Raw genomic sequence first — 15,414 nt, 5'->3', positions numbered from 1 at the left:
AATTAATAAAACTGGTCGTGCCAATATTTTATGACTGAAAGTTCAGGGTCGTAACCAAATTCTTTTAAACAATGTGAAAAATAATTGTTAGTTTTTAAGTATTTCAAGAACGCAAATGTTGGATTGTGTTAGAAAAGCTCAATGAAAAAAATTTACATTTGCGTAAATCACAGGGTTGCAATTCCTAGTTTGCGATTGGTTAAAAAAAGCAGCAAGCTGAAAGTGGCTTTTTGGCCAATCACAAACTAACCACATTGCATCAAAGATTGACGCAAATGTAACACATTCTGATGTTTCGGCAAACTGATTTACAAAAATATATTTCCATCTTTGCCTAAAGCATTGATTTGCAATAGTTTAATACTGAATTACTGTCGAGTATATTGTTTGTAATATGTTTTCGATGAGTGGTCAAGCTAAAACAAACGGAAGATAAAACCAACTTCTTTTCGGTACAAAGGAAAATCAATTACTTCTTTGATGGCTTCGGGAAATGTTCAAGTTGAGCTTGGAAGCTTAATTCGCTGCGCTCTTTTATTATTTGCTTTATTTTTCTTGGATTGCCCGGAGCTTTACCTAGCAAAATTTATACTAGACTTATGAAAATGATAGGTTTCTTACCTCTCTAGGATTGGAGTTTAATTAAACTGTTACTTTTTTAGGAATGAGTGTTTTCAAGCCTGGATCGAGCTTCGGCGTTCTCCATTGTTTGGTTGTATATGTCCAAACAATCAAATGAAAAAACGCTGCGACAGGTTGTTCAGTATGGTCAATCATAACCCTTGCATTGGTAAGTCTTAGATATGCAAATGCTTTAAATCTCAACCCTTGCTTGTCCCTAGAGGTCAATTTACTAAATAGAGTTTCAAAGTTTTAAGTTTCGTCTAAAAAAACTGTTTATTATGCTCTGTCAAGAAAAAAAAACCGTAGGGGACATGTTTCTTGAGTTCCCCAAACGTAACATCACATCTATCTTATCCAAGAAGAGATATCATCGAATTGACAGGTTATTTGGGACATTATCGAAATGAATTAAGTTAATATTTAATTTCCCCCGGGACCGTAGGAATACACGTCAAAAACGGTTTCGGGAGCTTCTAAATAAAAGAAGGGAGGGTCCGGTTTCAATTTAGCGGTTCCTGGTAATAATCGGAGAGACCTGTCTCGAATCAAATATTTACCAGTTAGATTATTATCATATCCTTCTATAATTTAGTTCTGTTAGCTCAGGACCTTTACATTGTTTTTTTGGTGTATGCTCAGTTGATTTCATTGGATTGTGTTTCAAATAGCCAGACAGACTTAAAAACATTAGCAAAGCCATCGTAATACTTTTCACAATTTTCTTAAAAACATTTTTAAAAAAGTCTGATTCATTAGTAGAATAATTATATAGGTTCTATTCTATAAAAACTTAACCAATATAGATAGGCAATATCGGCAAAGAATTCGTTGATAGCAATAAATCAAATGACAATGCACGACCTACACATTTCTATTTAGACCTCGCCATTGACTATTTATAACAGGCGTGTAAAAGAAGTTTTAAATAACACGACCGTACGGAAAGTTTTTAGGGCACCAACTAAAATCAATACCCACATAAACGTTGTGGGGCTTTGAAAACGTTCAATTTATTCACGAATTTCAAACATCATGCCACGTGACGAAATAGATTTCAAGGGTTGAAATTATAAATTCGTCCATGGATCCGGGGAGCGCCTTTTGCCCTTTAAACTGCAATAATTTAGCCTGTACTATTTTCATTAATGGAAGCCAGAAGTTGGTGGAACTTAAACTCGTTACATCGCAAGTTCTATTTAAACCGCAACTCCTCGAAGTCGAGTCGTCTGAATTTAGTTTAGTACACAAAAGAGGAAAACTTCTACCGAACCTAAAATAATACTCACCTAAGGTAAACGTAACAATATTTAGGTTAGGTGGTTGTCTCTGTAGCGACCAGACAGTGAAAAGGAAAAGGGTGAAAAGAGTAATGGCCCTTCGCAATCCTTCCCTTAAAATAAAATAACGCTATTGTCTAGAATTATTCGCGGTCCGTTAAACTTAAAGTGTCTCCTCTTCACCTGACCTAAAACGCTTACTTTACGCTCAATTTTTCATAATTCAAGTCAAAAGGGAAAATTTTCTTAATACATCACACATTTTTCTCAAGCAGAATATATATTAAAGACACTTCACGACTCTAAAGTCGTAAATTACATCGAATTTGGCACTTTGGAGCGTCCCGGAGCCAGTATTTTATTCTAAAATGGACTTTTTGGCCTTAATGGTAATTGACCTTCATTCCTCCAAACTTCGTTAAACTTTTTTTCTTCGATACTTGGCGATATTACGGTAAAAGTTTTCAAATATCCCAGTAACGAGTTTAAAACTCTACGCGAACAAAATACAAATTTCCACTTATAGATTGTTTCACGGCCCGAACTCCATTAAAAACTGTTTATTATTGCCTTTTGATATGGTTTCGTAATTTTAATTAGCTTTGACCACAAGCGAGAGGTAAAATTACTTAATTTTTGCAGATAAAAACGCACGAATTAATTTCCATATATCGCATTATTTTGCATGCATGAAAGTGCATTTGCGTGAATTTATTTCAGATATTCAAATTTGCGAGCGTGTTGAGACCAAACCTACTGAAAGTTACATTTTTAAAGATATTATTTGATTTATTTACGTTGGTGGAAAAAACTGAACTTCCATGAAATTCTTTGCACACTTGACCCTTTCATGTGTGTGCACTTGGCCCAAAAAAAAAATGTTATACTAAACTGTGTATAAGAATATTGACAGTGAAAACTCCATAAAATTGACTTATTAATTACTGTTAGATTGGATCTTTTACCAAACTCAATCAAGTTTCAATTAGATTTCAATTAATGTATTTCAATTTAGGTTGGATGTTTTGCAAAATAGGTTTGCTAGGGAATCTAAATCATTTCTGTTAGGATTATGATTTACAATTATTAGTAGACCCTTAGAAGGGTTTCAGTTAACTGAGTATCATCCGAATGGTACGTTTTTTTTAATGATAATATCTAGAGATTATGTATTTACAATTATGCAGAACTGGGGTGCTATTTTGAATAATTCTATTTAAATCGCGCTTGATATTATTCAAAATGTGCAAAGTTTACTTTGAACGTCTTCCATAAAGTTTTCACCTCTCAGAATTGGAAATAACGCGGATAATGCCAATTTGAAAATTCTAAAGCTCGTTGGCTTTTATCATACTCAACTGAATAATGTTTTCCTTAATGTCGCTTAGTGGTAATAACGTGAGACATTACTTTTCAATTTGTGTTATGGAAAAAAGATAGATAGATGCTGATGATTATGAGCATAATAAACAGCATTGATACTTGATGAAAAGTAATCAAGGTCGACAGTTGTGTCGATTATAATCGTTTAGCTTCATTGTTCAATAACTTCACATTGCACCGAAACTGTGCGTGGAAAATGTCGTCTAACTACATAAAATGTCAGTCAATATACACACTCCAGCACTTTTTGGTTTGCTCACATATTTTTTCCACTCGTACATATATTTTCTTAATTATATAATATTCATAAAGGCATTTTCCCCTTGCAGTCAATTTTTGCATGAAAAAGCACAGATATAGTGGCACCGATACTGGCACCTCCGCAAACTTTGTGCACAAGAGTAGTGTGCATTTCTATTACCTTCTAGAGAAGATCATCTGGCAGATCTTTACTTCAGTTGCAGCAATACAATATAATTCACGGTGAGAGCTATATAGTATACGTTTTCATTATGAAACGGAATTATACACCATTTTCGTATTACTAACTAGTTTTTGGGACAATATAGTGTCGATTTTTTTGGTATGCTTTTTATATTTACAATTAAGTGTAGATAGTTGACAATACTCATGGTATATGCTAAGAAGTATGGGGATTTTATAAGGTATTTAAAAACGTCATTTGACAGTTGATTGACTTGTGTTAAATTATGTCACATTTGCTTTGAAATTTCAGAATGTTTATTCTTGATTTTTAAATGCTTAAGTACCTAATTAAATTAGCAGAGTCCTCAATTATCATAACTTTACTCTATTATTTAATCAAATAGTGTAGATTTTTAAACTAGACTTAGCATGTTTCAAAGCACGTTCAAATATTTCTGCACTTATAACAGATAACAAATAATTACTTAAAAATTTTAAGTAGATTTGTGCAAAGTTATTTTTTTGATATACAAGTCTGCTTGAACTTGATAGGGACACAACGAGAAGTTTATAATTTTTTTAGTTGACAAAACAAATTTGTTATATTGAGTGATAAAACCAAAATCTTCCAGCTTCAAAACCTTTATGAAGCCCACTCAACCTTAGAGTTACTGCTCATCCCTACCAGTTTTTGTAGTCTTCATCCTTTCTTTCTAAATATTCAGCAAAGTAATTCCCTTTTTGTTAAGTCCCCTTTTATAAAGTGCTAATAGAAATTACAGTATTTGCAGGAAGATATTCGCTTTAAACCGAGTACAATATACCAACAAAAAACTGTTCACTCATAAGCCAACAACCCTTTCACCAGTAATACTACGAAATTAAAAGTAAAAAGAGCCGAGGGCAAAAGAAAAGCAATCGATACAACTAAGGGTTCGCCTGCACCCTTCGACAATAATAAGCGGTAAAAAGTTCACTTAGGTCGTAAATAACGTGTTCAATAATTTAAGGTACGTTACGTGGCTTAATAGTTGTTTTTCGAATCTAATTAGGGCGAGTTTTTCCTGTCTGGTTTGTGACATTAAACTACGGGGTTAATTATGTTTTTACAATGTTTCTAATGTAGTTTAAAATATTGTAAATTGCCACCAAAATCGAACTTCAGAGAATGACATAGATAAATGGTGTATAATTCTGTTTTGCTTTATTTTTGTTATTGGTGAGGATAATATTGCTTTTTTCTTTCCGCCTAATGAAGGTTTTTAGTGTATTATTTGTGAATCAGTAGGAGAGTAATACAGCTGTATTTAAAAGTCGATCATTTCTTGGCTTATTTTAAGCTTTTTTGCTCTCTAAACAACTAAGAATAAAAGCTGTTAGTGATCGAATTCGAGTTAACGCTCTTCAGAGCCACAGAACAAATTTGATATCTTGATGATGTAATTGAACATTACCAAACTGTAATGTATTGAGTATTTCTAGGGGTTTAATGTTTGTTAAATCTGGTTCACAAACATAAAAATGATAATGCAAGTTTGCTAAAATAGCCAGTACTAATATTAAAATGAAACCAGTTTTATTTAATTCCCCCAAGATTATTGTGATAAGTTCAGCACGTCTGGCACCGAAGTGCCCGTGAATCCTTCGTTTTACATCGAAAGCATTCTAAACAGATGTAGAGGGGAAAACTATCTGCTTTTATGGTAGCTTAAAAAAAAAGAAATTGTTTTAGATTCAACAATTTCAGCTGCTGAAAACGTATCGTCGTCGTACCATGATGAAATTGCTACCTTTGGTATTGGTAATCCTTTGATCGACGCCGCCAATGGACACGACGCCCATGCCGCTTACGACCACATTTCCAAAAATATTTTAAAGCACGACAGGCTAAAAGGTCACAAGTATCCTTATCCGTATCCGGATGAGGATGATCTACAAACGGTGGAGCAGGTTTTGCATCATTTAGGATCATCATCAAGTAGGTATTAATTGGTGTGTGTGTGTGTTCATTTTATAGTCGTGTGAGCTTTTTGATGTTTTTCTTACAACTTAATATCTTCCTGCAAATACTTTTGCAAATCCTTGACTTAAATTTGTAAAAATGTTACATTAAATCCTTGCTGATTTACATTTTTATAATCCGCATGACTAAAAATGTGTTCAAAGTACCATAATTATTGTATTATGCATGAGCTTTATTTACAAACAGTGAATGGATTATAGTTGTGTATGTAAAGTTGTAAATATCAAATTATCTCTACACAAATACTTGAGATCTTGTGACCAACAATCAAATAACGTTACCATCCGTAACGTGGATTCCTATGGATAACATCATCATTTATATTTTCTCTTTCTCATAATGGGCCTATCCTAAAAATAAAAAAATTGGTTTTTATCATTTAAAATAGAGAAAGAGAATGCAAACAATATATAATATTAATAAAAAAATACGTGTATAATTCTTTTGATTGTTTTTCTTGAATATGAAATAAAAAATAATAATGGGAGACCCCCATTGTGGTAATTTGTATTACATTTTCTGAACATAAAATTACAGCTGTGGGTATTCAAATACTTTTAATGGCCACAAAAATAGAATAACCCTGAAACTACCTAGTATTGAATATTGAAAATATAATGAAACATAAATGAAACTGTAAAATACCGATATAAGAGCAAAGTCACCAGCAACGTTAACATAATTCAGATAATAATAGAGTTTTAGTGGATTATTTATTGATAATAATATATTTATATAACAAAGTATTATGTACTTACATTAACTGAACTTGTAAGGCCTCTAGCAAATTACAGGGTGGTCAAAATAAATCATTATACACACTGTTAAAAATTAATTACTGTCAAGCTTTGTGTTGAGTTAAGGACGGTTATTTTTTCAGGTAACTACATCCAACCGGAACGAGAAAAACTGGTTTTTCACAGTACCTGTCACATTGCGATGGAAAGTTGCAACAATAACTATCATTGTCGAATGATGCTCGCACCCATTTTGCATCATTGCGACATTTCCCGTTGCAACAGACATTCGTGTATGGAGGCACTTCAAGCCTTTTACAGAAAAGATAGTTTTCCGTGGAAGGTTGATATCGCTTTTTGTTTGTGCAAGTACGTATTTTTTTTTGGTTTAATTGTTAAACATAATTGTACTCATAAAATTACGGAAACATTTGAGCAACGACCAATAAAGTTGTAATTTTAGATTAACAGATTCGTAACAGTTTCATACAGGAATAATTTGTTATCGGCTCTAAATTTCGCGATTCTCGACATACTAAACAACATCTAAATGCACATGTATGCGGCAGGAATCTAATTAGCTCCCTTTATATTCTTTATACCTTTTAGGAAAACGGAGAACAGGCATGACGCATGCTTAATGGCTCAGGAGAAACTGCATCCGGTTTGTGCACAACGAATTGAAGAATCACCGCAGCCGACATGCTTGCATTTAGCTGAAGTGTGCAAAGAGAGCAAGCTTTGCAGGTAAACGCAATTACTCTACATCTGACCTGACATCATACATTTATACCGCTTTGTAATCTTATAATATATACCCGGTTTGCGGAAAAGCAATTTCGTCTCGGAATTTGTTTTTTGAATTACGGCCATTATCAAGACCCGAACACTGTGAATAATGTGTGGATATTTAAAATGTATAGTCAATATAAACCCAACAAACAAACACTTTTGGCTATAATAACCAAGCAGGAAAGCAAATTTACTTATGTTGGTGAAATTCTACCTAAATTGGACTTATTTGTTGAAGTTTTTGAACGAAGTTAAGACAGTAATAAATAACTTTGAAAATGCCCTTTAAGACAAGTGAAACTGACAAGTTAGGACCCATTTTTACCTTAATTACAATTTTTGGTAAAACAGACTTATGAGGTAGTTAGCTCAAAATTTACTTTATTAAAAGTTAACATTTGCCTTAGACGTTGAAAGCTATTTTTGGTAAACAAATAGGAGTCAAATATTTCTTATTTTTAACACAAATAATGTCAAATTATGGTTTTTTCAAATTACGTTATCGTGACGTCAAAAAAGCTCTGCTCGCCCCATGGAGTGTGAAAACGAATGCGGTCAAAAATTGCACAGAATGTCCAGTTTTCCTAAAAATGGTTTAATGCCTCCAACAAAATTTTCACTAGACTTAATTACCTCTTGCCTCATACTGATTTTGGAGGTAAAATTTTGAGATTTGTTGAAAAAAAAATTTGTTTTTGGAAGAGATCCCTCCACAACTCGACAGATTGGTTTTAGATATTTTTTGATATAAAACTGTATTTTCTTGGACTAGAGCGAAATTGGAATTCTACGAGCAGGCATGCGCTGTTGACAGTGTTACAAGAAAATGCGCAGGATCACCAACCGAATGTAGAAAAGCGATTTTATTAATTCTGGGTACGGACCTAAGAACATCCTGCGCTTGCAAAGGTACCGACATAGGTGAATTGTACAATTGCCTTGGTTGGCAAAGGCTTCTTTGGGTCAACTCCTGCGTTGGTGAGTTAACCCATAAAAGTGAAAGTCAAACCTCTCCAACAGAATATGTTACAGTTGAATCGCAAAAACACTTCCACACCAAGAAATCGGCAGACCATAATCGGATCAGTCACGCTATAATCAGAACTACGCCCTCTACCACAACCAGCACAACAACCACAACCACTCAAAGAACCACGACCACGACGATAGCAATCACGGAGGCGCCTCTGAAAGTTTTCACTGAGCTTTTGCCTCCTCCTCAAGCTTTTGTGCCCACGTCTACTACGACAACGACTACATGTTGCCCCACAACCAAGAGAAGGATCACAACAAAGAAGTCTAGAGGTACAACAACAACTACAACACCACCTCCAAGTAAGTTTACTTAGTAAAATAGAATGTCACATCCACTTCCTATCACAGAGAGTATCTAAGTTACATTAAGATATTCAAGCAGTTGATTTGACTTATATAAATTAATTCAATTACGTAATTATTACGCAAATTGTGTGTAATGTTCTGCTAGATATATTTGACTTAAATACTGCAGATGGTTAATATAATATAACCGAATTAAAAACTCTCGAGGGAAATTATGTAATGTCGCTTATTTTACTAGACAAAGAGAGCTTTACTTGTATTATGTAATAATCGGATTACTAACAAAACTAGCTACGACTCACTTGTTGAATAATTTAATTCATATTTTCTGTTAAGTTTAAATTAGCATTTAACCTAATAGTTGTAATTTTTAGGATCGTGCATAGTTCAGAAGCCTCAGTTTTCCGAGCAATTTATTCGGGAAGGCAGTTTTAAACGGGTAAGTTAAATAGTTTTTCAGCATAATTTTTTGTTATGAGTTGGTAAACATCTGCCTGGAATTCAGCGATATATAAAGCTTTTCTTAATATTGGCTTTCAAGCAAACATTTTTATTCGAAACGATCCGTATCAAAGTCGGTTTCGTATACCTCGGCTTAAAATGTATACTGCCAATGCAGGCAAATAAAAATTGACACATATTTCCCGTCACGTATTAAGACAAGTTTCCCTTTTTTAACAGATAAAAAATATATGTGTTGCGGAGGCAGCCGGGGGTTTTGCAATTTCCACCAAGTCGAAGTGTTATAGATCGGGCATGTCATGATTCCCTATTTTCAGATTTATCACGCAGACGAATTTGAATGTTCTGACGTGTGCGAATGCGAGACCGGCGAAAAGTTGTCATGTCGAACGATTTGCATAGACCGGATGCCATGCAGGACGGAATTCGCTTTTTACAATCACGCCGCCCCCGCTTATCAAGCTTATAGGGGGAAGTGTCTCTGCTATTCCGGACGGTTCCTCTGTATGAGACCGCGACAGGGAGAATACGCTTTGCCCCACGGCGTTTTCCTTTTCTTGGGCTACAGCGAAGTGGACGAAAGAGAGTTGAACAAAAATCATACCACCCATTTCGTTGTCATCCAGGACGTCGTTAGAGTACTTCAGGCTTTTATTAAAGAGGAAACCGAAAAACGGAACGGGGTAAGTCACTTAAATTTGCTGGTTTTGAAAACTGACGTTTTGGCTTTTAGACTTTGTGCACATTGGAATTTTTCAATGCAACTCGGGAAAACGTCATCATAGCCGGCAAATTATCGGAACAAGTCGACGTGAGCAAACTAAGTCCAACTGAGATTCTTGACATTGAAAAGGTAACTAATCTAGCAAACTTAATACCAATTTAGGAGCATTTTTTTTATTTTAGGAGGAATGTGCTGAATTACTCGAAATAATCGCGGACAGGATAAACAATCATCATCCTGAATTCATGTCCAACGTACTACTGTCCATTTTCAAAATGGCAGAAATCGAAATCATACCAGTGAAAACGTCTTCGGCGTCTCGCCTTATCTCATTAACAATTAACCAAATATTAGCGACGCTTCTGTTAATAAGTACGGTCAAACTAATGCAAACCTATTTGACAATTTCGTGACAATGAGACTGATGAATACATATCACTAAGATTTAACTTAAAAAAAGTAAATTAGAGTGTCTTTGAAACACTGCTCTAGGTAAACGTAACCCACTTTGTACATATCATTGTTGACTATTAATTGTTACTGTTAACATAGACTATATTAGTCACTGACTGTCGTTTCAAAGGCATTGCTCAGACCTTTAGATAAATTTATAAGGAACAAGTGGTTCTTTATTTTATAATTGCTTTTGACGTAGGAATCTGGAAATGTCTTCCTCAATGTGAGTTTGTGGCATCTTTACAACGGGTTGGGATAAACGATGTTGTGTGTGCTTAGCTAACATTCACGTAAATAATTAAATAATAATGGATAGTGTCATGTTATTAGTTGCTTATGTTGCTTAGTTGGTTATATTAGTTAGTGACATTTTTATCTTGACTAGCTAATAACATTAGGTAATTTTTTTCTCAAAGAGTCAAAGCACAAAAAATCTCTGTAAAACCTGGACAGTCGTGTAAACTTAGATAAAGTAGTTATCCCGTCCAATAAGCTTTTTACAGCTATTTTCTATTTTAATGTTGTCACTGTAGTAAGTTTCACTAATCTAGTAAATTTACATATAATTAGAAAACATAATTTTAGTGTTTTCTACAACTGTTACTGCTCACAGACAATATGTATTACATGAATCTTATACATTTAAGTTGATTTAACTATAATATTTACCTCCTCTTGGTCTGTCCAATCAACAAAATTTCAACCAGGGTTTGTCAAAAAACTAACCGTTAACTCTGATTTATCTAAAAAATATTTAAAGCTACAGTTATAGCGTTGTCTTGATATTCCATATCTTAGTATGAAGTAGTTCATCTGTGCCTTTTCATACACACACACACATTCAAAGGAATCTGCGTTACACCTTACAGTAACGTACAAAGTTCTACTTATTTTTTGTTCCGTAAAACAAGAAACGTACAGCAATATCAATGCTGTAAGATTATTGATCGTAAGTAGAAGCAAATTTTCCTTAGGAACAATTATGATAGAGTATTAAAATAATTGTTTAGTGATAGTGTTGGCACATGTGAAAATTTTTAGGTTTTATTCCAACCCGTCAACTAAAAATCTCACTGTAACTAAAACAACTGTTAGAGTTATCCCCTTGGCTTACTTAAACATTGTGAAGGCTTAAATTGTAACAAATACATATCATACCATAGCTTTAATGTAAAAACACGGTGTTTATAGTACACGATGCATTGTTTGTTCTAGGGAAAATTTATTGTAAAGATATTTAATTATTTTTTTGCTACTTGACTTTACACTTTTAGATGATAGCGACTAGGTCTAGCAACGAGCTTTCTGTTGGATAATGTATACATAAAAGTAAAGCTTTTTGATTTTGTAATAACCGGGTGTTTTACTTGCTCCTTCCTAATTCCGAATAATTATTGATGATTGTGGGTTTTATTTGTAAACCTTGAAGTCGATAAACAATCACTTTGTCATATTAAACAAGGACTATAGATTTATTGACATTTTGGGAATAGAAAGAGTTTTTTGTTGTAAACGGGTTACGAAACATTTTTATTGTTGTATCAGGAATTATTTAAGAGTTTACTGTTTGATTCACTTTTTATTTGTTCTGCTACTGTATCGGCGACAACATGACAGTAAGTAAATTTTAGTTCAGTTAACTTATAAGTTAGTTCAAACTAGTGATTGTTAATTGTTTGTTTTGTTTATCTTTTTATCACTGACAGTTAGCAATAAGATATTTAATTATCTATAATAACATAATATTTAATTCTTCTGTAGCATTAACGATAAAAATTATAATTACTACTGTCTTGCGTCGAATACATCCTGGTTTACCATCTTTTTACTGGAGAAAGTGTTCTTATGTGTAAAGCGTATATTAGGTAGGATCGTGCTTTCATCGTCGATCAAGAAACCAGATGTGTTGGATCTTTAGTGGGTTATATTATTCTTTATAATTTTTGGCAAAATGAGTGTAGACGATACTAAAGCAGACAAAAAATTGGTGAGTTGATTTCATCAGACCGCTGTCCGTCAGACATACAACAATAGACAATTAAAAAATACTAGTAATATTAACTTTATTACAAGAAAGCTATAAGTTGGTTGATTGGTTTGTTTAAATTAAAATAAACGTTTTATGTAAGTGTAGTATAAAGAAATACTGTTAGTTTCAGTTTCAATACGATGGTAAGTAAACCTAAAATTTATTCCGCATATTTTTAACTGTTTAAAAATAAAGTGGTTATATGTTATATGCCTTTATAGAGTCATCAAGTGGCAACGAATGTAAAATACCAAATGCGTCACGTGTCCAGAGAAAAACGAGCTCAAATTCTGGGTTCCGGAAAGCAAAAAAATTTCCGCGGATGCACCGTCTGGTTCACTGGACTGTCCGGTGCCGGAAAAACTACTATTTCTTTTGCTCTGGAAGAGTTTTTGGTGTGTAACGGATTTCCTGCTTACAGCTTGGATGGAGACAATATGCGGACAGGTCCGTAATCAAACTAATTTTTGGGTTTATCACGGTTCGTCTATTGTAGGTCTCAACAAAAACTTGGGATTCTCTAAAAACGACAGAGAAGAAAACATCCGTAGAATATCGGAGGTGTCAAAACTTTTTGCAGATGCCGGTCACATTTGTTTATGCAGCTTTGTGTCCCCATTTAAGTCTGACAGAGACAGGGCTAGAAAAACGCACGAAGATGGTGATTTACCGTTTTTTGAGGTGTTTGTCGATACTCCTATTGAGGTTTGTGAAGAGCGCGATATTAAAGGTAAATCGTGAATCTCCTGAGAGATTAGGGATTAATGGAAGTGCAGGTCTATACAGGAAAGCCCGTCAGGGCTTAATTAAAGCTTTTACCGGAGTGGGTCAGGACTATGAAAAACCGGAAAATCCCGAGTTGGTAGTGAAAACTGCCAAAAGTTCCATCGACGAATGCGTGCAATTGGTTGTGGAGATGTTATGCGAAAATGTCAGTTTTGTTATTATTGCGTTATTAATGAATTTAAATTCATTCGGGTAATTAACATTCAGGGAATACTACCGAAAGGACCGCTGTACAGGAACCCTTTTGAAATGGACAGTAGTCAGGCAGTTAAAGAGCTCTTTGTACCGGATGGTCAACTTTACAAAATACACAAGGATGTCCATAACCTTCCAAGAATAGAGTTAACGGTGGTTGATTTGCAGTGGTTGCAAGTTTTAAGTGAAGGATGGGCCACTCCACTTTCAGGTTTTATGAAAGAAGATGAATTATTACAGGTAATGTTAAAAACAAAAAAGTAGTACTTTTTAGCAATACGTGTAATAACAATTTTGTAGGTGTTGCATTTTAACACTCTTAATATTAATGGAGAGCGCATCAACCAGAGCGTCCCTATTGTCCTAGCAATTTCCACAGATGTTAAAGAAAGTATTGGGAGTAGCAAAGCTGTGGCTTTGTATTATAAAGACGATTTATATGCAGTAATGCGAAACCCTGAAATATACTATCATAAAAAGGAAGAAAGAGTCGCAAGACAGTTTGGCACAACTCATAATGATCATCCATATATTAAGGTAGAAATTTTGAAATATTCTAAAAACTATACGATGCGACCTCTATATTTAGTTATTCGTAGTATTAAAACAGTTTGTGATTTTACACAGCCGTAACACACAGTTAGTTACCGTAACAACGTATAGATGTCGCACCTTTACTCACTATTAAAACTATGGTTAATATCAATGCAATATGTGTTATTGCTACGTCATCACATTTTACTTTAAACCTTGCCATAGATTAAACTTTCAGATGATTTACGAATCTGGTGATTGGTTAATTGGAGGTGAATTGGAAGTAATCAAACGTGTTAGATGGAACGACGGTTTGGACAAGTACAGGCTAACTCCTAATGAGTTAAGGGAGAAATTTAAATCAATGAAAGCGGACGCTGTATTTGCGTTCCAACTTCGAAATCCTATTCATAACGGCCATGCCCTACTTATGACGGATACTAAAAGGTTTCATACTTCAGTTGGATTGAAAATCACTTTGTCTTAACACGTAACTGCAATAGGCAATTAAGTGCCAGGGGGTTCAAAAATCCGGTCTTGCTATTAAACCCTTTAGGGGGTTGGACCAAAGACGACGACGTACCACTTCACGTAAGAATACAACAACACGAGGCAGTATTAGAGGATAATGTTCTGGATAAACAATCTACAGTTTTAGCAATTTTTCCTAGCCCAATGATGTATGCAGGTCCTACAGAAGTAAGCTGATATAGTTCTATGAAATTTACCTATAAACTTATTTGAAATGGCTCATAATGGCAATTTAAATTTGAAAAAATTATCGTTTCGCAGTGATATTCACAATACTTAGGAAGTTGTGTTGATCAGACAGTTTTTTGGGTTAAACCTTAAGCATAAAAAATAAACTTTTTTAAATATCACCTTATAAAAACCATCAGGTCCAATGGCATGCCAAATCGAGAATGATAGCAGGCGCCAATTTCTACATAGTAGGTCGAGACCCGGCCGGAGTGCCACACCCAGAGGGCAAAAACGCTACTCCAGATGGAAACCTGTACGACCCCACCCACGGATCCAGAATTTTGAAAATGGCTCCAGGACTGGACTCGCTGGAAATAATCCCCTTCAGAGTGGCTGCGTACGATTTGTCCAATAAATCCATGGCGTTCTTCGAACCTAACAGAAAACAAGACTTTGAATTTATTTCTGGAACTAGAATGAGAAGTAAGTGTTTTGCTGGTATAAAATTGGTTTTTACAGGTTTTGTTGCAGAATATGCCAGAACTGGAGAGGATCCTCCTGAAGGATTTATGGCACCTAAAGCTTGGTGCATCATATCAGATTATTATCGTTCGTTACATACTAAAGCTTGAATTCTTTCAATGAATTTTGTTATATATTGATGTACTATTTGATTTTGTAAATAAAGTTGCTTTTCATTTCCACTGACACTAAGTAAGAGTGGTTTTAATGTCTTATGGTAAGTCAAGTATTTGCGCGAGTTTGTGAATGGTCAAAAAAAGCAGCAAGCTGAAAGCTGTTCTTTTTGACCAATTACAAACTACCCACTGTACTCAAATTTACGCAAATGCAATACACGTAAGTATTATTAAGTCTGGTAAAGCTATAAGAGGTCAAGTAATACTATAATAAGTTTATCTAAT

At 34.4% G+C, this 15,414-nt stretch overlaps 2 protein-coding genes and 1 long non-coding RNA gene across 6 annotated transcripts in view; 2 read left to right on the top strand and 1 right to left on the bottom strand.

Annotated features, from left to right (window-relative positions):
• Positions 1-11,599, top strand: part of Gfrl (Glial cell line-derived neurotrophic family receptor-like) — a 50,905-nt gene extending 39,306 nt beyond the window's left edge. For 2 of the 4 annotated variants that reach the window (XM_081986236.1, XM_081986235.1), the window contains 10 exons: positions 663-790; positions 5,458-5,688; positions 6,614-6,839; positions 7,080-7,217; positions 8,035-8,240; positions 8,295-8,597; positions 8,978-9,042; positions 9,383-9,748; positions 9,799-9,918; positions 9,972-11,599. In XM_081986236.1, the coding sequence (XP_081842362.1) occupies positions 663-790; positions 5,458-5,688; positions 6,614-6,839; positions 7,080-7,217; positions 8,035-8,240; positions 8,295-8,597; positions 8,978-9,042; positions 9,383-9,748; positions 9,799-9,918; positions 9,972-10,202 (2,014 nt within the window). In that variant the 3' untranslated portion in view covers positions 10,203-11,599. Of the gene's footprint in view, positions 1-662; positions 791-3,613; positions 3,768-5,457; positions 5,689-6,613; positions 6,840-7,079; positions 7,218-8,034; positions 8,241-8,294; positions 8,598-8,977; positions 9,043-9,382; positions 9,749-9,798; positions 9,919-9,971 lie in introns of those variants that run through there. The other 2 variants (XM_081986237.1, XM_081986238.1) reach the window with 2 other exon arrangements.
• LOC145733428 (uncharacterized) lies at positions 5,697-6,644 on the bottom strand. The gene is made up of 3 exons (XR_014179208.1): positions 6,492-6,644; positions 5,918-6,083; positions 5,697-5,858 (listed from the first exon to the last, which is right to left on the bottom strand). It is a non-coding gene; the product is annotated as an uncharacterized LOC145733428 (long non-coding RNA).
• A 274-nt stretch (positions 11,600-11,873) lies between the features above and the next one.
• On the top strand, positions 11,874-15,199 carry LOC145733331 (bifunctional 3'-phosphoadenosine 5'-phosphosulfate synthase-like). The gene is made up of 10 exons (XM_081986087.1): positions 11,874-12,232; positions 12,496-12,721; positions 12,771-13,004; positions 13,051-13,205; positions 13,268-13,495; positions 13,556-13,792; positions 14,028-14,236; positions 14,293-14,488; positions 14,689-14,974; positions 15,023-15,199. Exons 1-10 carry the CDS (start codon positions 12,197-12,199, stop codon positions 15,121-15,123), a joined length of 1,908 nt encoding a protein of 635 aa, XP_081842213.1. The 5' UTR covers positions 11,874-12,196; the 3' UTR covers positions 15,124-15,199.
• The last annotated feature ends 215 nt before the right edge of the window (positions 15,200-15,414 follow it).

Source organism: Ips typographus, linkage group LG9, assembly GCF_016097725.1.
Source record: "Ips typographus isolate SLU linkage group LG9, UJ_Ityp_2.0, whole genome shotgun sequence".
Classification (NCBI taxonomy): Eukaryota; Metazoa; Arthropoda; class Insecta; order Coleoptera; family Curculionidae; genus Ips; species Ips typographus.
This window is presented reverse-complemented; position numbering and strand designations above follow the sequence as displayed.

What these genes read in the sequence shown, in the direction of transcription:
- LOC145733331 (XM_081986087.1), top strand. Translation starts at nt 12,197, where the DNA reads ATGAGTGTAGACGATACTAAAGCAGACAAAAAATTG. An exon ending in TGAAGAGCGCGATATTAAAG is followed by an intron (nt 13,005 to 13,050) that starts GTAAATCGTGAA and finishes ATGGAAGTGCAG; the next exon opens with GTCTATACAGGAAAGCCCGT. An exon ending in TTCTGGAACTAGAATGAGAA is followed by an intron (nt 14,975 to 15,022) that starts GTAAGTGTTTTG and finishes GTTTTGTTGCAG; the next exon opens with AATATGCCAGAACTGGAGAG.